Source organism: Zonotrichia leucophrys, chromosome Z (assembly GCF_028769735.1).
Source record: "Zonotrichia leucophrys gambelii isolate GWCS_2022_RI chromosome Z, RI_Zleu_2.0, whole genome shotgun sequence".
In the NCBI taxonomy this organism is placed as follows: domain Eukaryota; kingdom Metazoa; phylum Chordata; class Aves; order Passeriformes; family Passerellidae; genus Zonotrichia; species Zonotrichia leucophrys.
The window spans coordinates 34,832,714-34,851,234 of NC_088200.1; the positions used below are offsets into that span (position 1 = coordinate 34,832,714).

General features: G+C 35.9%; 1 protein-coding gene across 1 annotated transcript in view; it reads right to left on the minus strand.

The window, feature by feature from the left end:
* Positions 1-330: 330 nt before the first annotated feature.
* The window catches only part of SCAMP1 (secretory carrier membrane protein 1), a 39,890-nt gene continuing 21,699 nt past the window's right edge, over positions 331-18,521 (minus strand). The window contains exons 5-9 of the mRNA XM_064735919.1: positions 14,561-14,689; positions 8,796-8,955; positions 7,050-7,151; positions 5,152-5,269; positions 331-3,580 (exon numbers count right to left, since the gene is read on the minus strand). Of these exons, the coding sequence (XP_064591989.1) occupies positions 3,416-3,580; positions 5,152-5,269; positions 7,050-7,151; positions 8,796-8,955; positions 14,561-14,689 (674 nt within the window). The 3' untranslated portion in view covers positions 331-3,415. The remainder of the gene's footprint in view (positions 3,581-5,151; positions 5,270-7,049; positions 7,152-8,795; positions 8,956-14,560; positions 14,690-18,521) is intronic.

Here is an 18,521-nt window from a genome sequence, read left to right on the forward strand (position 1 = left end):
TGAAAATGTGTTCAAAAACACGTCTGCCATCTCCCAAAATAATCCTGACCATACCTCAGAGCACTGTTCACTGTATCACTGCATGAATATGCACCACGCATTTGCAAACTTACCTACATCACATTTGATGATGAAGTCACTCAGCCCTTCAGAAAAAACCCAGTAGTAAGACGAGTACTAGAGAGCAGGTGCTGCAACTGACATTACGTGAAAAAAAATCAACAGACTGTGCTAGTGACTGAAAAAAAAAAGAAAGAGCAAGATGGCAGTAACGCAGAAATGTTGATTCACTGGCAGAAATTAGGAAAATAAATACTACCAAGGCAAAACTTTTTTCAGCAACTTCATTTTACTTTCAATAATGTTTTAAGAGTCACTTAATACCTGTAGAATTCCATTCAGTCATGACAGAGCATGTTTAATTTTAACCCTTGTGAGTTTACAGCACAAGAAGGTAAACTGCAAGTATTTTAAGAATTTTCTTCGTAACAGTTGAGTAGACTAATTCTCTATAACCAGATTTATTGATAGTGGACATTTTGTTTCACCATTTCATACAGCAGAAATACAGCATCTATATACAGAATTATAAAAAGCAAGTCAGACTTTTACATAGATCCTCCTTGCACATCACCCTGACTGTCAGAAGAAAAATCCCCATTATTGGTCAAAACTATACAGAGCAAACACCTAGGAAAAAAGTATTTTTTTATTCTATGACACTGTGTTAATACAATAAATATACAAAACTTCTGAACTACCCAGACATGCAACAGAGGGACAGAAGAAGTGCATTTGTACAGAACCATGACATTCACCAGGATGGCTGAACATTGTTAGTAATTTACAAAATATACAAACATCCTCAGATAAATAAAAACAACTCCTAAATTACAAATCAAAGACTACTGACATTCCAGTGTTTAAACTTCATACCTTGTACTGTTTGTCACAATACTACAAAAAGACAACTCAAGTGGGCGCCATACTCTGATTAATAAGAGATTGCAAAATCTAATTTTTGTTAGATACAAAATATTTTTAACAAATTTTAGCCTTCTGTTATCAAAGCTAAACAAACTTTTTCCTCCCTTTTGGGTTGCAAAGTGTCACAGAATTCACATGTGTTAAAGAATTCACATGTGACACAACCCTGAATTTCACTCAGAAGGCTTAAATCTGTACATTCAACCCATGATATTACAAATCAACAATTCTTATACACACAACATTACATATGCTTTCTCAAAGACCCTTCAAACATTTGAGAAAAAAAATCTACCTGTCAAATTCAGGTTTTATTCCTAATGTTTTTGGTGTTTTTTTCTGGTAATCTATGCTATTATGCAATCTTAAACTTCAGTTAAATTCTAAGGATGATGTTCCTAGGATTTCAATCCAAGAGATACCAAAATTTAGATTTAAAAGTAATCCATAGCAGAGTTCCTAGATACAACCCTCAAGTTAAGTTTAAAATATGAAAATAATAATCTTGATATATAGCTTCTAGAATGATGGTCCCCCAGTCTCAGCAGAAGACAGTGACTTTAATCTGGAAAGCTTAAAAAACATTCCACGCAAATTTAAGTTCAATGTTAGCATGTCCACTATTATGACATTTTTAACAGCCTTGTTAGATAGAATATTTAAGCAAGTATATTCATTAATGTGAACTTCAGCATAGGTGACACTACAACACTTTTTCAAATTCAAGTGTGGTTTAAAGAATTTAGTAAATGAAAGGAGACTAATAGAAGAATTCATGCTACCAGTATATTACTGATTCAGAGATTAAGCTAGGGGAGTATTTTTTTAAATGAACTTCTGTTATTATGAATACAGTGTATTGAAACAGAATACAGTGTATTGAAATTCAGTCCACTTTCAGAATGTGGAGGGGCCTCAGAACTTTATGCTGTGTTATGATTCACCTTAAGAGCTGAATTAATTTCAGCCATGGTGTGTACTTACACAGGTTATGGGATGTAATTTTTCCATTTCCTGGAAGAGTTTGAAAAACTGTGTAAGTATGTAAGTCTCATGAGGCAATCCAAAAATGTAAGGTCTTCAAAGCAGAGAAACTCATAATATACCAAGTCCTGACTGTATTATATTCTAAAACATTGTGATGGTATGTGTACCATTATGGATTGTTAGTTTCACAGCATCAATCTAACCTCTTAGGCCTCCAATTCAATGAGTTAAAATCTAACTTTAATAAAGATAAACATCTCTCCCTTTGCCGAATCCAAATAGTTTAAAAACTTTTTTTCTATAGCTTAAATCACATCACAGAGATGGCTGAGTTAATATTAAAATTCATTCAAGTATCTGTTAAATGCCATTGCTTCAGGAGCCTGGTTTTAGACAATATACCTGTTAGAAAATTAAATACTGTATATATAGTGTTTCGGACAGGCAGTAAACAGAGTGACTGTCCAAGATAGAGATTTAGTACCACTGTTAAACATAAATCTATACTTGAAAAAAATCCAAACAAAAACTAACAAAAAAAATCCCAAATAAAAATACCACGACACATAGAAGAGGGACAGGGGATATGTGAATACTGAAGTTAAAAACAGCAAATACATAACCATTTAGCTCTGTGATTGAAATCACCAGTTAACTTCCTTAAACTGAACTATTCTATTACAGAGAATGTTTATACCCCATAGTAATTTCCCACAGGTAGAGAATACTCCATGGAAATACATATAAACAAATGCTATAAAGTGGCACAGGTAAATTCTGGACCAAAACACTACTTAAACAGGTAAAAAGATCGGGTAACTCAACAGTATTCATGCAAACTTAGAGGTTTATATCAAAAGACTTACCTAATAAAAAGAAAACAAAACCAAACAGGAAAAGAATTTATACTCTCTGCCTTACTTGTATTTGACCCCCAGCAGTTGCTGAAAGTGCAAAAACAATAGTCAAACCTTACTCTATCTCTCAGTCACTTCTTACTGACCACTTATTACCCCCACTTCTTATGGCAGAAATAGGGAAGTCAGTTCTTGCAAAAAAAAAATCATTAATCCAAACTGCTTTCCTGAACTTAAAAAAAAACTGGTGTGAATTGCTAAAAAACCTTCTAGATTCTTATTACATTGATTTGATCATTATATACCAGAGTTCATTCTCAGGCCAATTGTTGAAATTATTTATCCCCCATAAAATATGTAAAGCTTTACACTGCAGAATTCAACACGTTAAAGAAGGGGAAAAATTGGTTTTCTTCTTAAAATAAATAAATTTATAATAAAATAAACCAACCATTTCCCATTTAACCCATGCACAGCCGTAGAAGAAACAAACATGCTGTGTGATTTTGATCTAGGCATTTAGGGAATACAGTAAGTGACTGGGAAATAAAGAACAGTTGAGGAGAACCGGGGTGACTGTTTCTCTACATCCGGTTACCCTTGAAGGCGTTCTGCGCCGCGCTGGTGGCCGCTGTCGAGGCGGCGTTGGCCGCAGCAGTTTGTACAGTTTTGTTGGACATCACTCCCGTGGCAAACTCCTGCTGCGCCTTCTCAAAGCTTGCGCCAGTCGTGCGGTACAGCCCGTGCACCTGCGGAGGGGAAAAGCACTGAGAAAGTGGTGCCACGCTTCCCATTTCTTAGCAGAGCAACAGCAAAGTCTCAACGCAAAGCAGAGCTGTGAGGTGGGGAAATGTGATTTGTTCATGTGTTTGAGCGAATACAGAGATGAGAACATGGAAATTTTTCCCACAAACTTTTGAATTTTTCATTGTCCTGCTGCACTCACAATTTGACTGTGGGGGTTACCTGTAATTATCTGCAAGTTCAGAGGGGTCTCATCATGGTCACTAAAATATGTGATGTATATTTGGTGAATTTTTCTTTACAACAATATTTAGAAACATTTTAGTTACTCTGATTGGTAACAAGAGTAAGCAACACTCTGACTGAATATTAAAAATTTCAAAATATCCATATTACACAGTTACACATTTGCAGAACTAGTGTGATGACCAATAGCTCTGCTTAATAACCAGAGGAATAAACAATATGACTTACAAACACTCTTAGCAATATGGTATGTAACAAAATAAAAACCACAAAACCTGACAAAAAAATCTGATTAACTTCCAGTTATCTAAGTATTGAAATTCAAATGCTATTTTTCACTCAGTTAAGTCACAAAAAGGTTGTTAAATAATACTATGAAGACATTTTCATTCCAGTGTAGCAAGAAAATTAACATAACTTTTTTCTCTGTTATAAATGTGACTACTTCTCATCCATAAAGATAAACCAAGTCATATATGAATATGCAGATTTTTTGAAAGAATCTTTGATAAGAAAAGTAAAAGCATATTCCACCATACTTTTTTCTTGTTTGTTTCTTCTCATCTATAGAGTATTTCTACAGAAGACAAGAAAGGACATCTCCAGGCACACATGTATAATTTCTAGTTTACTGTGAAGACGTCAAAATAATTTATGATGTGTAAAATCCTTAAACCTAACTATAACTGAGGTTGAATTACTGGAATCCAGCCAGGACATCATCATCAGAATTCTCAGTTACATTTATCTCAATGACTACTACTGCATCAGTATCTATACTTAGATATTCTGGGTGGAAATTCACCAGAAGTAACCATAGAGAAAGAGTTTATTTCCTTGAGTTTTCATGCTCCTGCATCATTAGCTGGCAATAAAATATTAAAAAACAGAGATAGAGAAATAAAAATCATTTTCTGAGGTGCTAAGCATCTCTCTCTTGTATTGATTTTAATGGGAATGATTTTGGTAAGAACTGTAACATAGCAATCATTTCAGTCATGCTTCTCTGTGCCTGATGGACAACCTGGCATGTACAGCTACAGTCACAGTGTCCAGTGCTTTCACCTGCTCCTCTGTGGTGGGTTTCCTCTCAGATTCTCTAATTCAGAGCTATCATTCCCCATTTGCAGAAAATACCTGCACTGTACAAACAGCATTTTGTACCTCCACACCAGTATAAACAAAACTGTACAAATGTTAATAGGCAAGGCTCACCTTGAAAAATGTAATTTAATCCCCACTACTTTGTGAAAGAGTACCTCTCTCAAAACAGAAAGCAAAATCCAAATCAAATACAGGAAACAAAAGAGGGGAATAATAAGTAACTTACCTTCTTAAACATAACTAGTGAGATAACAGCAGATGCTGTGAAAAGTGCAGCTATGATTATCATCATAATGCCAACAGGAATACTCTTATTAAGTCCAGTAAGAGATGAAATCCATCCACTGAAGGAAGGAGAAATAACAAATTTTACTAGCACAGCCCATGAACTATTTATTCAGATACCCTCACCAAAACAAATTTCATAACCTCCTGGTTCTTAACCATTTTGAGTATTTTTAAAGAAAAATAATGGGAATTTTACATAAGCATATTCTGGTTCTATGATATGCTTTTAAAGTTTAACTTCCACTTTTTTCACAGAAAATGCAATGAAACTGTATGAAAAGTTGTTGTAAATATTATTGTCCTTGAGCAAAATTGTGGAGAAATTAGAAAGCTGCTTCTCAACTGTCATTTCAGATTGATTCAAGACTACATTAATTCATAGATGAGAAAATATCCCTAAAAAGATGGTTTTAAACTTCTATAAATACAGAACAGAATACCACACATACACAGCTTCTATATGAAGACTCATTTAATTGCATCCACACAGTGATGCTTTCCCAACTGAGGTAAATATATTTTTTTAAGTAGAGAGCATCAGATGAACTAATAGAAAAAAACCTGCTAAATAAGTATCTACTTCAAGCATTTCCCCATTGTTCAAAATTGAAACACCAACAGACAACCAACAGTTTCAGACCTGAAAATTTAAAAAGCAGGCTGCCTTATGAACAAAACCCATGCATTAAGATGAATAAGATTTTTCCACGTTATTTAAAAAAACACAAAAGAAAAACCCTAGCAAAAAGTTATGTAAATCCAAACCTTAAAACTGTCCCCTACCTGCTTCACACTGCTTTGATATCCACTGTATCCCACTATAATCTACCACAAATCCCCAAAATCTGAACTATAATTAGGATTTCCTGATTTTTCTGATTATCTGGCTAATTTCAATACTTCTTCCCCAAGTATGCTTAAAAGCACACTTCCCAGACTTGGATGAATAAGCAATAGAAGATTCCAAAGTAAAAAAAGCAGGCTCTTTCCTTACATAACAATTCTAAAGCAATACTGTTTTGTCTGCCTTGCATATATTTGGAGGTTTGCAGCAAAAAGTACTGATAGAGGGAAATGTCATTACCCAACTACAGCACTGCCATTCATGACTCCTCGAGTTACCAGCTGGCTACTACAACCTTGCTTTTAGTTAATTCCTGTATTTCAAGGACAGTGACTGATTCCCCATAGTTTCTCCTTGTAAAATCTAAGTATTAGACCTCAAAGACTCAAAAAAAAGATAATATACATACAAGCTTCATGTAAAAGCTTATATATTTGCAAACATTTAAAAGAAAGATCAACTTATTGAAGAATATGAATGTGACTCTAACCAATGTACTTTTCAAATAATATCCAATATTCGCCCAAATGCCTTGTTAAGTCATTCTACAAATTTTAGCCATAAATTTCTCAATAAGAAGCAAGTATATAAATATAACTAAAAATACCTAATGATATAAAAAATATGCAAACAATATATTATTGATGTCTAAATTTTTGCTTACCTTTACCTTAAATACAGAATGAGTAATAACTCCTTACACCACAAAAATAGAGGAGGTAGTGTAAGAAAGAGTAAGTTCAAAGTGGTTTAAATTGAAGGATAAAACTTTGAGTAGCCCAATAACAGTACCTCACATTCTTTGGATACATTTCACCCACTGCTCCTAGTCAAGAGCACTCCAAAAATGCTTTCTTTTAAGAGCTAAATGTAACATTCTAGTGAACACAAGATTATTCCTCTGAAAACATAGACTGTATTGCAGTTGTTACTTCAAGTAAGTGTGTTTGTCTTACAGACAGTACAACACTATGGCAAACAAGAGTACTCACCAGTTTCCCCATCTTTGAAATCCTGCAGCTTGAAGTACATGTACAGCAAACTGACAGATATATACAAAGAAGAACACAAAGAACCTGAATGAACTGTCACTCCTGAAAGAGGTGGGGAAAAAAAGATTAAAGCAGACATAAAATTCATTCTTTTTATTCATATTCTGTAGTACCAATCTAACATTTTACTGCATTAACTGGGCAAAAAGTACTTTCATTTATCAAGTGACCTGAAGTATCAGCAATTCTGTGTTTTTTTAGTGTGTTTATTTACAAGAACTGCTCTTTTTCTTTAATATAGTGATTTTGCCACCTGCATCTCTTAGAAAGGTGAGAATAGTTTTGTTCAGCCCCGAGCAGGACCCTTAAACTAACCATTTAAGTTTGCACTCTGCACCACTTTCACAGTGAAGTTCTGAGTGATAGCAGTATGGGAAGAGAATATTTAATTGTGAAAGGAAAGAAGATCTCATATGGAATTACTGAAACACACGGCACACCAGAATAGTGAAGCAGCTGTTATTTTAAAGTAAAATGTACAAAATACATTTCCTGGTAAATTACTAGAATGCCAGCCTTACAAAGACTGAAAATAAATTTTAAAAAATGAGCCAAATATAAATGTACAGGCAGAATTTCAATGAAGACTCAACTTACTACTGTCAAAAACATTGACTATATGAAATGCTTCCTACTAGAGTTCTAAAGAAAGCAGAAATCATTTATTTAAGTCACAAAAAGAGATTTTGTCCTTAACAGCTCTTCCTGCAGAAGGGAGTTTGTAATTTCTGTACAAACAGTTCAGTTCAATAACTATTTCATTTTCAGCTGAGCAACTGACTGAAAGTTGAATATGCAAGTAGAGTTTTCCTTCCTCAACCAACAATTTTTTCTAAGAAAAGACACAGATTTATTAGACAAGAAATGCAAGTTAAACTATATGATTCCTCGAAGGTTTGTGGGTATAGCAATACCTCACTGGTTAGCAAAAAGATACACTTCCTGTAGTCTAAATGGTAAAGTTAATTGCAACTTCTGGCCATCATTAAAAGATTGATGAATCGCTTCAATGTAAAAAAAAAAAACAAACCAAAACTTCCTGAGTACAGGACTTAAAATCTCTACATGCTGATCTTCACTAAGAAAAAGTTTAATTTTGGACGCAAACACATCATTCTCTTCTTAATCACACACCTTATGCTTCTGAAGTTTGCAAAGATTGCTAAGACTAGGAAAAATACTAGTTTGTCTAATATATACCTGCTCTACTAATTCTCAAGAATCTCAGGCTATTTCAATTAGAGACACAGTAAGTGTCTATCACTCAAAATAACAAAAATACAAGATTTTAAAAGTAGCTATTAATGAAGTTCATTCAGGAAGGAAAAAATTAACTCACTATTGACTACTAATCTGCTCAAATTCTTGGTGTGTAGAAACAGAGATTTAATGAGAGAATGTTGTTTGCAACTGTTACCAGCCCTTACTAACTTCAACAAAGTTAAGGATTTCTGACAAATATTATGTCTGTGGTAAAAACGGTAAATACTTTAAAGGATATTCCATGGTATTACTAACTACTGCCATCTGTATTTCAAATTCGACAACCGAATTAATGGCAAACATACTCTTTGTTTCTAATGAAAGCACTTTAAAGGATTATCATCATGATAATCAAGCAAATTCTCGAATGTTAATGCATTTTGACAAGTTTTTAAATATCCTAAGTCAAGCTGAAGTTGTTACCTGAAAGCTCCATAAAGTGGTCTGTACCAGCAGACAAAAGAACATGGGGTAAAAAGCAAGAACCAGAGAATACTCAATCCAAAATCAACCCCTCGTGTAGCATCAACGTAAAACCAGGCCAAACATCCAAAGATATTAAGAAACAGAGTCACTGTATGGACTGTAGAAGCAAAAGCAAAATAGTATTAATTAAATTATGTTTAAACAATAAATTATTACAAATGCTAAAGTTATACCCAAACTTTAAAACATTTTAAACATTTAAAGAAAACAGCATTTTAAACAAAAGATCAGCATGCAGATAATACCAATACCATCTCAAGGCCTTCTGTAATAAATTGATTTTTATAGTTTTCTAAATTTTAGGTAAACCCTGTATTCACAAGTAAGAGCACTCAACATGAAATTTCAAGTACCATCAGCTACCTGGCAATGGAAAATATCTTGTCATAAAAATAAAATACTTTCAAACTTTTAAATTAAGAAAAAAGAGGTTTCTACAGATGCAATAATTGATTTTTTTCTACAGTAATAACTGAATACAAATATTTATGAGACTACTGAATATTTTTTGAGAAAGCTTAAAAATGAACAAAGTGCATCACAAAATAAACACTGTACACATTCAAATTTGAAAACAAAAATTTCCCAAACAGTCTTTCAGCACAAAGCTATTTGTTTTCCATATAATAAAACAAATATCCCAGTTACTAAGAATGTTCTTCAGTAAAATGTGGTCTGCAAGAAGCTGTTCGAGATGTTGTAATGTATTTTGTATATTCAAATATTTCTTAGGACACTGGTCTTTCTTAGAATACCTGCCTTTTTTGGTGGTGTGTTGTTAGCTCAATAGTATAATTTTCTCACTGGCAGACCTTGTTACATAGTAATTATTCAATTTCTACTAAAAACAAATTCATTTGCATTATGACTTTACATTTTATTTCAATTAAGTTTACTTCTTAGAACAGAATAAGGCAATATTAAGAAATATTACAACTACTACCTTCATGCTATCTGGCACAGAATTTACTTCTGCTAGACTTCAAAGATGAACAAGAATTTTTCTCTTTGTTCAGCAATAACCAGTGATTCAGGAAAGATTTTTCTGCCTCAGAGAACAATTTCTTTCCTTGTGGATCAAGATAAAGTAGGGTATTTATAATTGCACAAACTGCTGCTGACAGCAATGATTTTATTTTATTTAAGTTCAACAGAGCAACATTTTAGTCATTCTCCTGGATAGCAAGGTTAACAGAACAGGCAAGATACTAAAGATTCTGAAAAAGGGAATCCTGAAACTCTTTGTTGTTGTCTTAATCATGACTTGAGCTGTAAATCAACACAATGGGGAAAAACTCTTAAAAGCAAGATGCACAGATCATTGCATGGAAGACTGATGAAAGTGAAAACATTTCCTCAGATAAATCATATTCTCCAGTAAGAGTTGCCAGAATCAAAACACTTTGTTCTTTAAAATAAAAGGCAATTATTGCACCTATGTATCTTAGCACTGCCCCAAGGGGTAGGCAAACCAACTCCTTTCTGAATTTGTGTGTTTCTGCCTCAAAGCAAAAGAAACTATACAAATCCCAGTTCCTGCCTTCCTTTGATACCTACAAGAAAGGGGTATTCTCTCTTTTTCTACTCAATACTGGAACACATCGAGACCCCTATGTTACTAGAAACATTCAAATTCTGGTGGAAACTGAACTTTACAAAATTACTTTCTTTTAATAACTGCAATTAACAGGACAAGTTTTGAAAGAGTACCATCAGTGCAGAAAAGGGGGGAGCATCACACCCACTACTGATACTGAAACCAGCAACACAGGGGTCTGGCTTCACTGCAGTAACAGTCTCAGCAGTACAAAACAAGTATTAGCAAGCAATACAGGAAGAGACCAGACTTGACTGACAATTCTCACTTCACTGTGCTTGCCATTCACTTGCCTGCTGCAAGATACAGAGAATCATTTACACTTATGCTTTGAGCCAACCCCTTCACTAAGGGATGTAGGCAAGCTTAAGCTCTTATATGAACAGACGTGTTTGTAGGTTCAGGGTAACAGTTATAAAGTACCTTCCACCTACTTGCCTCAGCAAATTAAATCATAATACAAGCTATTAGAAAATAATGACCACCTGGGAGCTGAAATCACCTAGGGCTTAGTCAGAAGTCTGCAACATGCAATTTCTGTATGACAGCCTCACAATAGACAGCTGTAACAATAGAGTACCCTGTGTGATTGAAGAAAGCCTTCTCCTAGTTTGTGTGTGGAAGCAGCTGAAGTTGAAAAAAAAAGGTGTTCATGCCAGAATAAGAGTCAACAATGGAAAAATACATTAGTTTAACAAATATTAATACTTTACTTTTTTTTGGTATAAACTTCCCTGAACAGAAGAATTCTCCTTTAGATATATTCCTTGTCTTAATTAACTACACTTTATCATCCATAAATGTCTGAAAGAGAGTTGTAAATTAAAAAAAAATCACAAGTTGCACTGAAGATATTCCGCATGTACATTATTAAGGTGATTTTGCTATTCCATTTGAGACCATATGAAAACAAATTTTTGTACTAAGCTTAATTTCAGTAATATTTCATTGATTATATTTTCAGGAAACCAAAGTCCACGTTAGGACACATGACTGTCACCCTGGATTGGAACTGCCTGAAGGCAAATGGGATGCCTGTAGAATGGAGAGTTTTGAAATCACAAGGCAACTCACAAGTGAGGACTGAGCTAGTGAAGTTTGATCGCACATAATCTTGGAATACCAAGAAGCTTCAGATGTTGTTTAGGCTTTTGTTCTTAGTCTGTTCTGCTTACTTGGGAGAGATGTGCTAACATGCCTTACAAAAAAGAGGAAGATCTTCCATAGGGAAAAAATAGATTCTAAAATAGTAACATAACCATTAAACACCCTTGGATTAGCACATAAACATGTGCTATCTAAAATGTGAAGGTACATTTTAAAAATTTCCTGATGCTACACACTAAAAAACACATAATAATATGGAGCAGACTAACAGTGAATTTGTATGACAGCAACCAGTCAAACTTTGAGAAAACATCACCCACAAGGAAAGGCTGCGTGAAATATGCTAAGTAAGGCAAAAGGAGATGACTAATGGGCATAAATGTATTTTCCATAGCAACAGTGGATAGAACATGAAAGATCAAACACAGGAGAGGAGAATTAAATTAATATACTAATAAACATCTTCTAATTCTAAAAGTCAGCAATGCATAGAACAGGCTTGGAGGGAGTTTGTGAAGTGTCTGTCATTGGAGGTTCTCAGGGACAGGCAGAAGAAACATCTACACAGACTGATATGTATACAGACACACCATCTCTCATATCCTCAGACAAAGGATGAGATTAAAATCTCCTGAACAGAAACAGAAAAAAAACTTGGCACCTCAGTGTATTGTTTTTCTACCATAATCTCTTCCATTTGTAACTTCAAGTAAGAAATATTCTTTCAAAATCAAAATGGTGTTTATTAGGCACATGCTATCAGCCTGTGGGGAAAGTAGCTTGAAAACATGCTTTTGAGTCTGTTTTTGACTGTTAGCACAAGCCAAGAGACATTGTACTTGACGCTGGACACAGTAATAGCACAAAAATATCTAAACAGTGCTAATTAGCTAGGAAAACTGTCATTTTCACGTGTAAGCCCTTAAAGCACCAATGGCCACAATGCCAAGATAGAACAGAAAAGTTCCGATGGCAACCGTGAAAAGTCATTGCTAATTGATTGTTATAGTTCACAAAAACGTGAGCATTCAGTCTCTTAGAAAAAAAAAGTCTCCCCCTGGGGAAAAGATGTGCAAAGATAAAACACATCAATTAATTAGAAAACTCTGACTTCTGATACAAAAGGAGAAAAGAGGGATGAGTTAATGAAATAGGGATACAAACAGGGTTGTTTTCTCATGAAAGGTAGAGCATATGGATCTTAAATAGGTAAAGAAGTTTCCTTAGAGACATAAAAACCAAGAATGATGATGTCAAACTAATACTAATGGTGAAAATACAGAAACTAACCAAATAAGTTTGTTCCCAGGGCTACTACAAAGGAAAAGGACTACTTTATAAAGTGCTGAGAACACAGTACTCGATTTATCCAAATGTGATTATGTTCATAGAACCCCTAGACCTTACAAGACATAGGAAGTTCTGGAAGAGGAAAAAGAAGAGGCAAGCAGAAGCAGGTCTACCATGGGAATAAATACCTCCTCAGAGTATAAGCAGTCAATGAGAAATTAGCCAAAGCACATAGATGCAATCCTAGGAACGAAAAGACCCAATTCAACAGCCAACCCTAAGGGATCAGGTTCTACACCCAATATTTTTTATCTTTCTGGTTTTTACTGTGAAATAGATTTTGGGGTTTTTTTCCTTTATTATGCCCTATTCCTGCTTTCCTTAGTAATGCATGTAAATCAGAGAGCACTACAGCTAAAGAACAAAGAATGCAAGAAGACTTGGTTGAAACCTCAGCCTACCTAGAAGACAGTCATGTCAGTATAAAAGCATAGGTCCTATGTATTTTGAAATAACATAATATAATATTGTTCTTTATTTGTTGTCATAAAAAGGAAAATTAAGAAGAGTATTAATATTCCAATTCTAACTGCCCAACTTCACCTCATATTTGAAGCATATCCACTTTCAGAACTCAGTCCTGTAAATGGCCAGAATTGGTAACCATCCTAAAATTTTGAGTATTTCACCTTAGATTTCATATACATCTCAATTATCTGTCAATTTTATGAGAATGACCAGTCAAAGGCTCTATAGTTGCTTTGTCTGAAGATTAACGATCTAGCAATGAGTATAGAAAGCAGTAGATTATTGATGGAGTGGAATTGATTTGATTCAGTGCAGCCTGCTCATTTCATGTGTTCCAATTACGTGGTTCAATCACAGAAATAAGATTACCAGAGTAATGTATAAAATTATGGAGATTTCCTACCTACATCTTAAGCTACAAAAAAAAAGTTCAGAAAACATCTGAAATCCCCATTATCTTAGGAAGGCTGAAAATATATTAAAGGCGTCAAAGTATCTAAATATTGCAATTTTGTCAGAGTCAGAGTATTTATTAGTCTTGTATCAATCACAGTGGAGAAGGCAGAAGAAACAAGTATGGCATCTGCACACTTCTTTAACCCAGTATTTCTCCCGTAAAAACACAGACACCCAGTGAGGGCAAAATTAATCTTACAAAGATGGCGTAGAGCAATCTTTGCCTACAAAGGATAGCTTTAACATGGACTGATGCTTCAGATAATTGACACTATTTCTTAAAATAGGTTATAACTATATTAAGCCTTTGCTATATGAAAGCCATATCAAACTATATAAAATTATGTATATTAAAGTAAATGGATATCATACATCTTGAACTCAAAAGTCCATTAACACTAATAAGCTGATTTTAAAACCAGTAGAATTATTTCGAAGGTAATAAATGGTCAAAGTTCATTTTATAACTGGGGAAACTTAAACCAGACAATTGCAATAAATTATAACCAAATTGCCCTAGGATAATCCTCCTTTTCTTCTGTGGAAGCTTTTATGATGTAATTCAATACTTTTAAAACTGAAGTTAACATAAAATTTTGCTTCAATATTTGGCTTCTGGATTTAAAATAATTCTTCACTACAGATGCTCCAAAAGCCAAAGCAGCAGGTATATATTACCAAGCTTGAACAGGCACTTTATTTTTCTTCAAAAGAGAATACTTACACATCCACAGATAGTACATAATCTTTACTGTCTTCTGGAATTCTACAGGAATGTCTACTGAAAAATCCTGGTAAAAACAAGGACCTACAGGAAAATTCTCAGGGAGAGGTGGCCAGTTATTTTTTCTACCTGCAAAACAGAAAATAAAGGAAAAAAAAAAGGTGTTTATAATGTAGTTTCAGTCTCTGTATACTTGAAAGAGATACATGTTTGAACTTGTTTGAAGTGTTTAATGCATGAGTTTCTCAAGTTGATGGATAACTAGGGCTACCAAAACCCAAGAGTTTTAAGAGCTATCCTTAATATAAACTTTAGAAATTAAATACAATTAAGTATAGCCAGGTCAAGGAAAGTAAAATAGTTATCTACATAAAAGACTGAGCAGGCATCTAACATTTCCTAAAAAGTAAGAGAATTTTTCACAAAACAGATATGGACAGAAAAACAATTTTTGAGAATTCCTTGACTTTTAAATGAGTATTTCCCTAAAGTCCCACCATACTCACATAGTCTGTTGAACACAAAGGCAGGGGACTGAAAAGCATTCTTCATTTTCAGAATCCTGATATTCTTAGTGTCAATGTATCTCTAGTTTCCAATATGGCTTCCTGTCAAAACTTACCTAAAAGGCAGGAAGTCTCAAGAAAGACAATTACTAAAATGGTCTGTAAGTACCTTTTTCTAACAAGAATATGCCCTACAGCATTACTGTATTTTGATACAGTCGTGTGACAGAGTGAGGACACTGCAAAGGACACAGGATCGGACACCTGGATTTCCTGAATGCTTATCTCATGGCAGGCTAGAGTTTACACTCTGCTGAACACAAGTCATACCAAGCACAGACTCAGAGATTCTGTTGAGACAATCACTGCAACAAACCTTTGCCATAGCATTTCAAACTCTGAATGCAAGAGATATATTCACCATGTGACCAAATTAATTAGTTGAAATAGGAGGCAGCACACTTTTATTAGGTTGAATGCAATGCTGCACAGAACCTGAGCTGAGAATGTCAAAGGCATCAAGCTGACATACCAGCTAGAAGATCTTTCAGTGCAGTAAATCAAGACAACATATGACAACAGTGTCCTAGATCTGCAGCCAGCATCTTAAGGCAAATGAGTGCAAATAGCTAGAGAATTCCAAAAGATCCTGCTTTCCAATCAAGACCACTCTATGTGTTTTCAAAAGAGTCCAAGTTAGTGTGCATGTTCCTGGGATCCAGAAATGTAATTCACAGAATAGTTCAAAGTTGTGCCACAGTAGGTTCACAATGGACATCAGCAAGCATTTCTTTACCAAGAAAATGGTCAAATACTAGAATGGGTTTCCTAGAGGAGTGGTCAACATCCTCAGCCTGTCAGTGTTTCAAGGCATATGAACAATGACCTCAATAACATGCTTTAACTTATTGGCACTGAAGTGGACAGGCAATTGGGACTATACGGCCATTGTCAGTCAGGAGGGCAGCAGCAGCAACCAAAGTAAGTTTCGGGGGTGAGATCAAGCTCTGCAGAGGTTTCTTGAGCTCAGGGACACCTGAACAGCAGCCCAAAGCCCTTTCAGGACCCAGAAGCTCTCACTAACCAGCCAGGAATGGAGTGAGCATTACAAGGAGCAGTGTGGGAGACTTAATCAGCTTTTGGGAGCATGAGTGACCAGGATATGGTGCATCAAAAAGATGTGGTGCAGCAGTTTGTGCAGTAGGGTGAGCAGGGAGGGTGCTGCAATGCACAGGTAGGTCCATGCCTCAGGTAAGTGCTAAGTGCTCTAAGCATCTGCCATAATGGCGGGCACTTGTCTCAGAATCAAAACAAATGTGTCTACTGAGACAGCTCCAGAAAAGTCTGACTGACACATCCACTGAGGGAGCTGGTAAGGAAAGAAACATGAGTACAGGTGGTAGTTTGCACTGGATGCACGGATATTTCTACTGAAGAAAAGGCTTGTACCTGCATGAAATGTGCATAGTTTGATGAACTGCTGCTGAAGGTACAAAATTGCAGCAGGCAGTGTTAGAGGGACTGAAACGGAGATAGAGAAATGGCTTCAAAACAAATACACCTACAATGGACATCACTGAGTGTGAGACAGATTAGATCCTGATGACCCACAAATACAGAGCTCAAGTCTAACCTCTATCCTCCAACATCCACACCAGAACAGATATGATGTTTTAAAGGTTTTAGATGTCCATTAGCAAGTCCAACAAGGAACATCCTGACCAGCAGCACACAGTCACTACAGTAAAAAGAAACTCTGAGTAATTGTGGCGGGTGACTGTCTTAGGGTCCCTAAGACACAATCTACCAGCCCAGTCGAGAGTTCCAAGAGGTAACGCTGCCTACCAGGGACAAAGATCCATCATGCTGCCAAGAGGGTAGCCCAGCTTGTCAAGAGCATGGACCACAGCCCACTATTCCTCTCTCACATAGGTACAAATGCTACCACAAGCCAAAAAATATGCAGGATCATGGAAGACTATAAAGTGCTGGCAAGATATGTGACAAACACTAGTGCCCAAGTCATCTTCTCATATATCTTCCTGGCCACAGAAACAGGGACAGCCAAAAGCAGCCACTGTGCAGCTCAACATCTGGCTTCCTGGCCACCATCAAGGTTTTGGCTTTTATAACAATGGGTTTTACTTGAATGATTGTGGCCTGTTAGGGAGGAATGAGATCCACCTGCTTAAAAAAGGGTAAGAGAACCTTTGGCAGCATACTGGCCAATTTGGTGAGATGGATTTTAGACTACAGGACTCAAGGGTAGGGTCCAAAGTGGCTATGATCATTCTATTGTTTCCTTCTAGGGATGAGGCAGTGCATCAACAGATATTCCTTGACTAGATGAGAATCACAGGGCTAACAACATCAAGGGTGTTCATGGTTACAATGAATCCTGTTACACTCTATCTAGGGAATCTGGATTACCTGTCTGAAGTTGCCTGTACACAACCAGCAGCATGGGGAATAAACAATAACTGGAATTTTATGTGTAGTTGCAAGGCCATCACCTCATTGCAATTAGAGATATGGTAGGATAGCTCACATGACTGGAATAATTTCACACATGGTTGTGGATTTTTTAGAAAGGACAGGTCAGAGAGACAAGGTGGTGGAGTTGTTCTTCAGAAAAGAAAGCAACTGAAATGTATCAAGCTCTATTCAGGGGCAGACAAATGAGTTGACAGTTTATGGATGAGAATTAAGGGACAGGTTAATATGGCTGATACTGCTGTGGTGCTCACTTGTAGGCCATCTGATGAGCAGGAGGAAGTTGATGAGGCTTTCTATGGGCAGTTGGCAATAGCCTCACCATCATAGGCCCCAGTTTTCCTGGGGACTTAACAATTCTGATATTTGTAGGACAACATGGCTGGCCCAGCACACATAGTCCAGGAAATTCCCGAAGATCACTGAAGACAATTTTTTAATGCATGTGGTAAATGAGCCAATGACAAAAGATGTGTTGCGACAATTGCCTTTGGGTGATTTTTTCAATGATACTCTATTCCCTAATCATCTGCCTTGTTCCCCTGCATGGGTTTTATTCAAAGCCTCTCTCTGGAGGGTGCAGCTATGGTACAGGCCAGGACATCACATTCTTGCTTTCACTAGATTAGTTTTTGCTAGCTTAAGCACTTTTTTTTTCTTTCTTTCGCCTGGCCTGGAGGGTCCAGCAAGAATCCCTTCAGCTGTGTTTAGTTTTTTTTACTGAACTGTTTCTGCTGCATTTTTGGTTGGAGATCGAAGCTGCTGAGATGGTGGACCAGCAAGGGGCTACTCTGAGCCACAGACTTCAGGAAAAAAGGCTGAGCCAACAAGAGAAAGGACACCAAAATCCACTAGCTTCATCTGGTGTGAGAAGGACAACAATGCCAGAAGCTTCAAAAGATCCCCATTTGTTTTGCCTGAGTTGTGGTGTGAACTCCTTTTTTCCCTTCCCTGAGACAAAA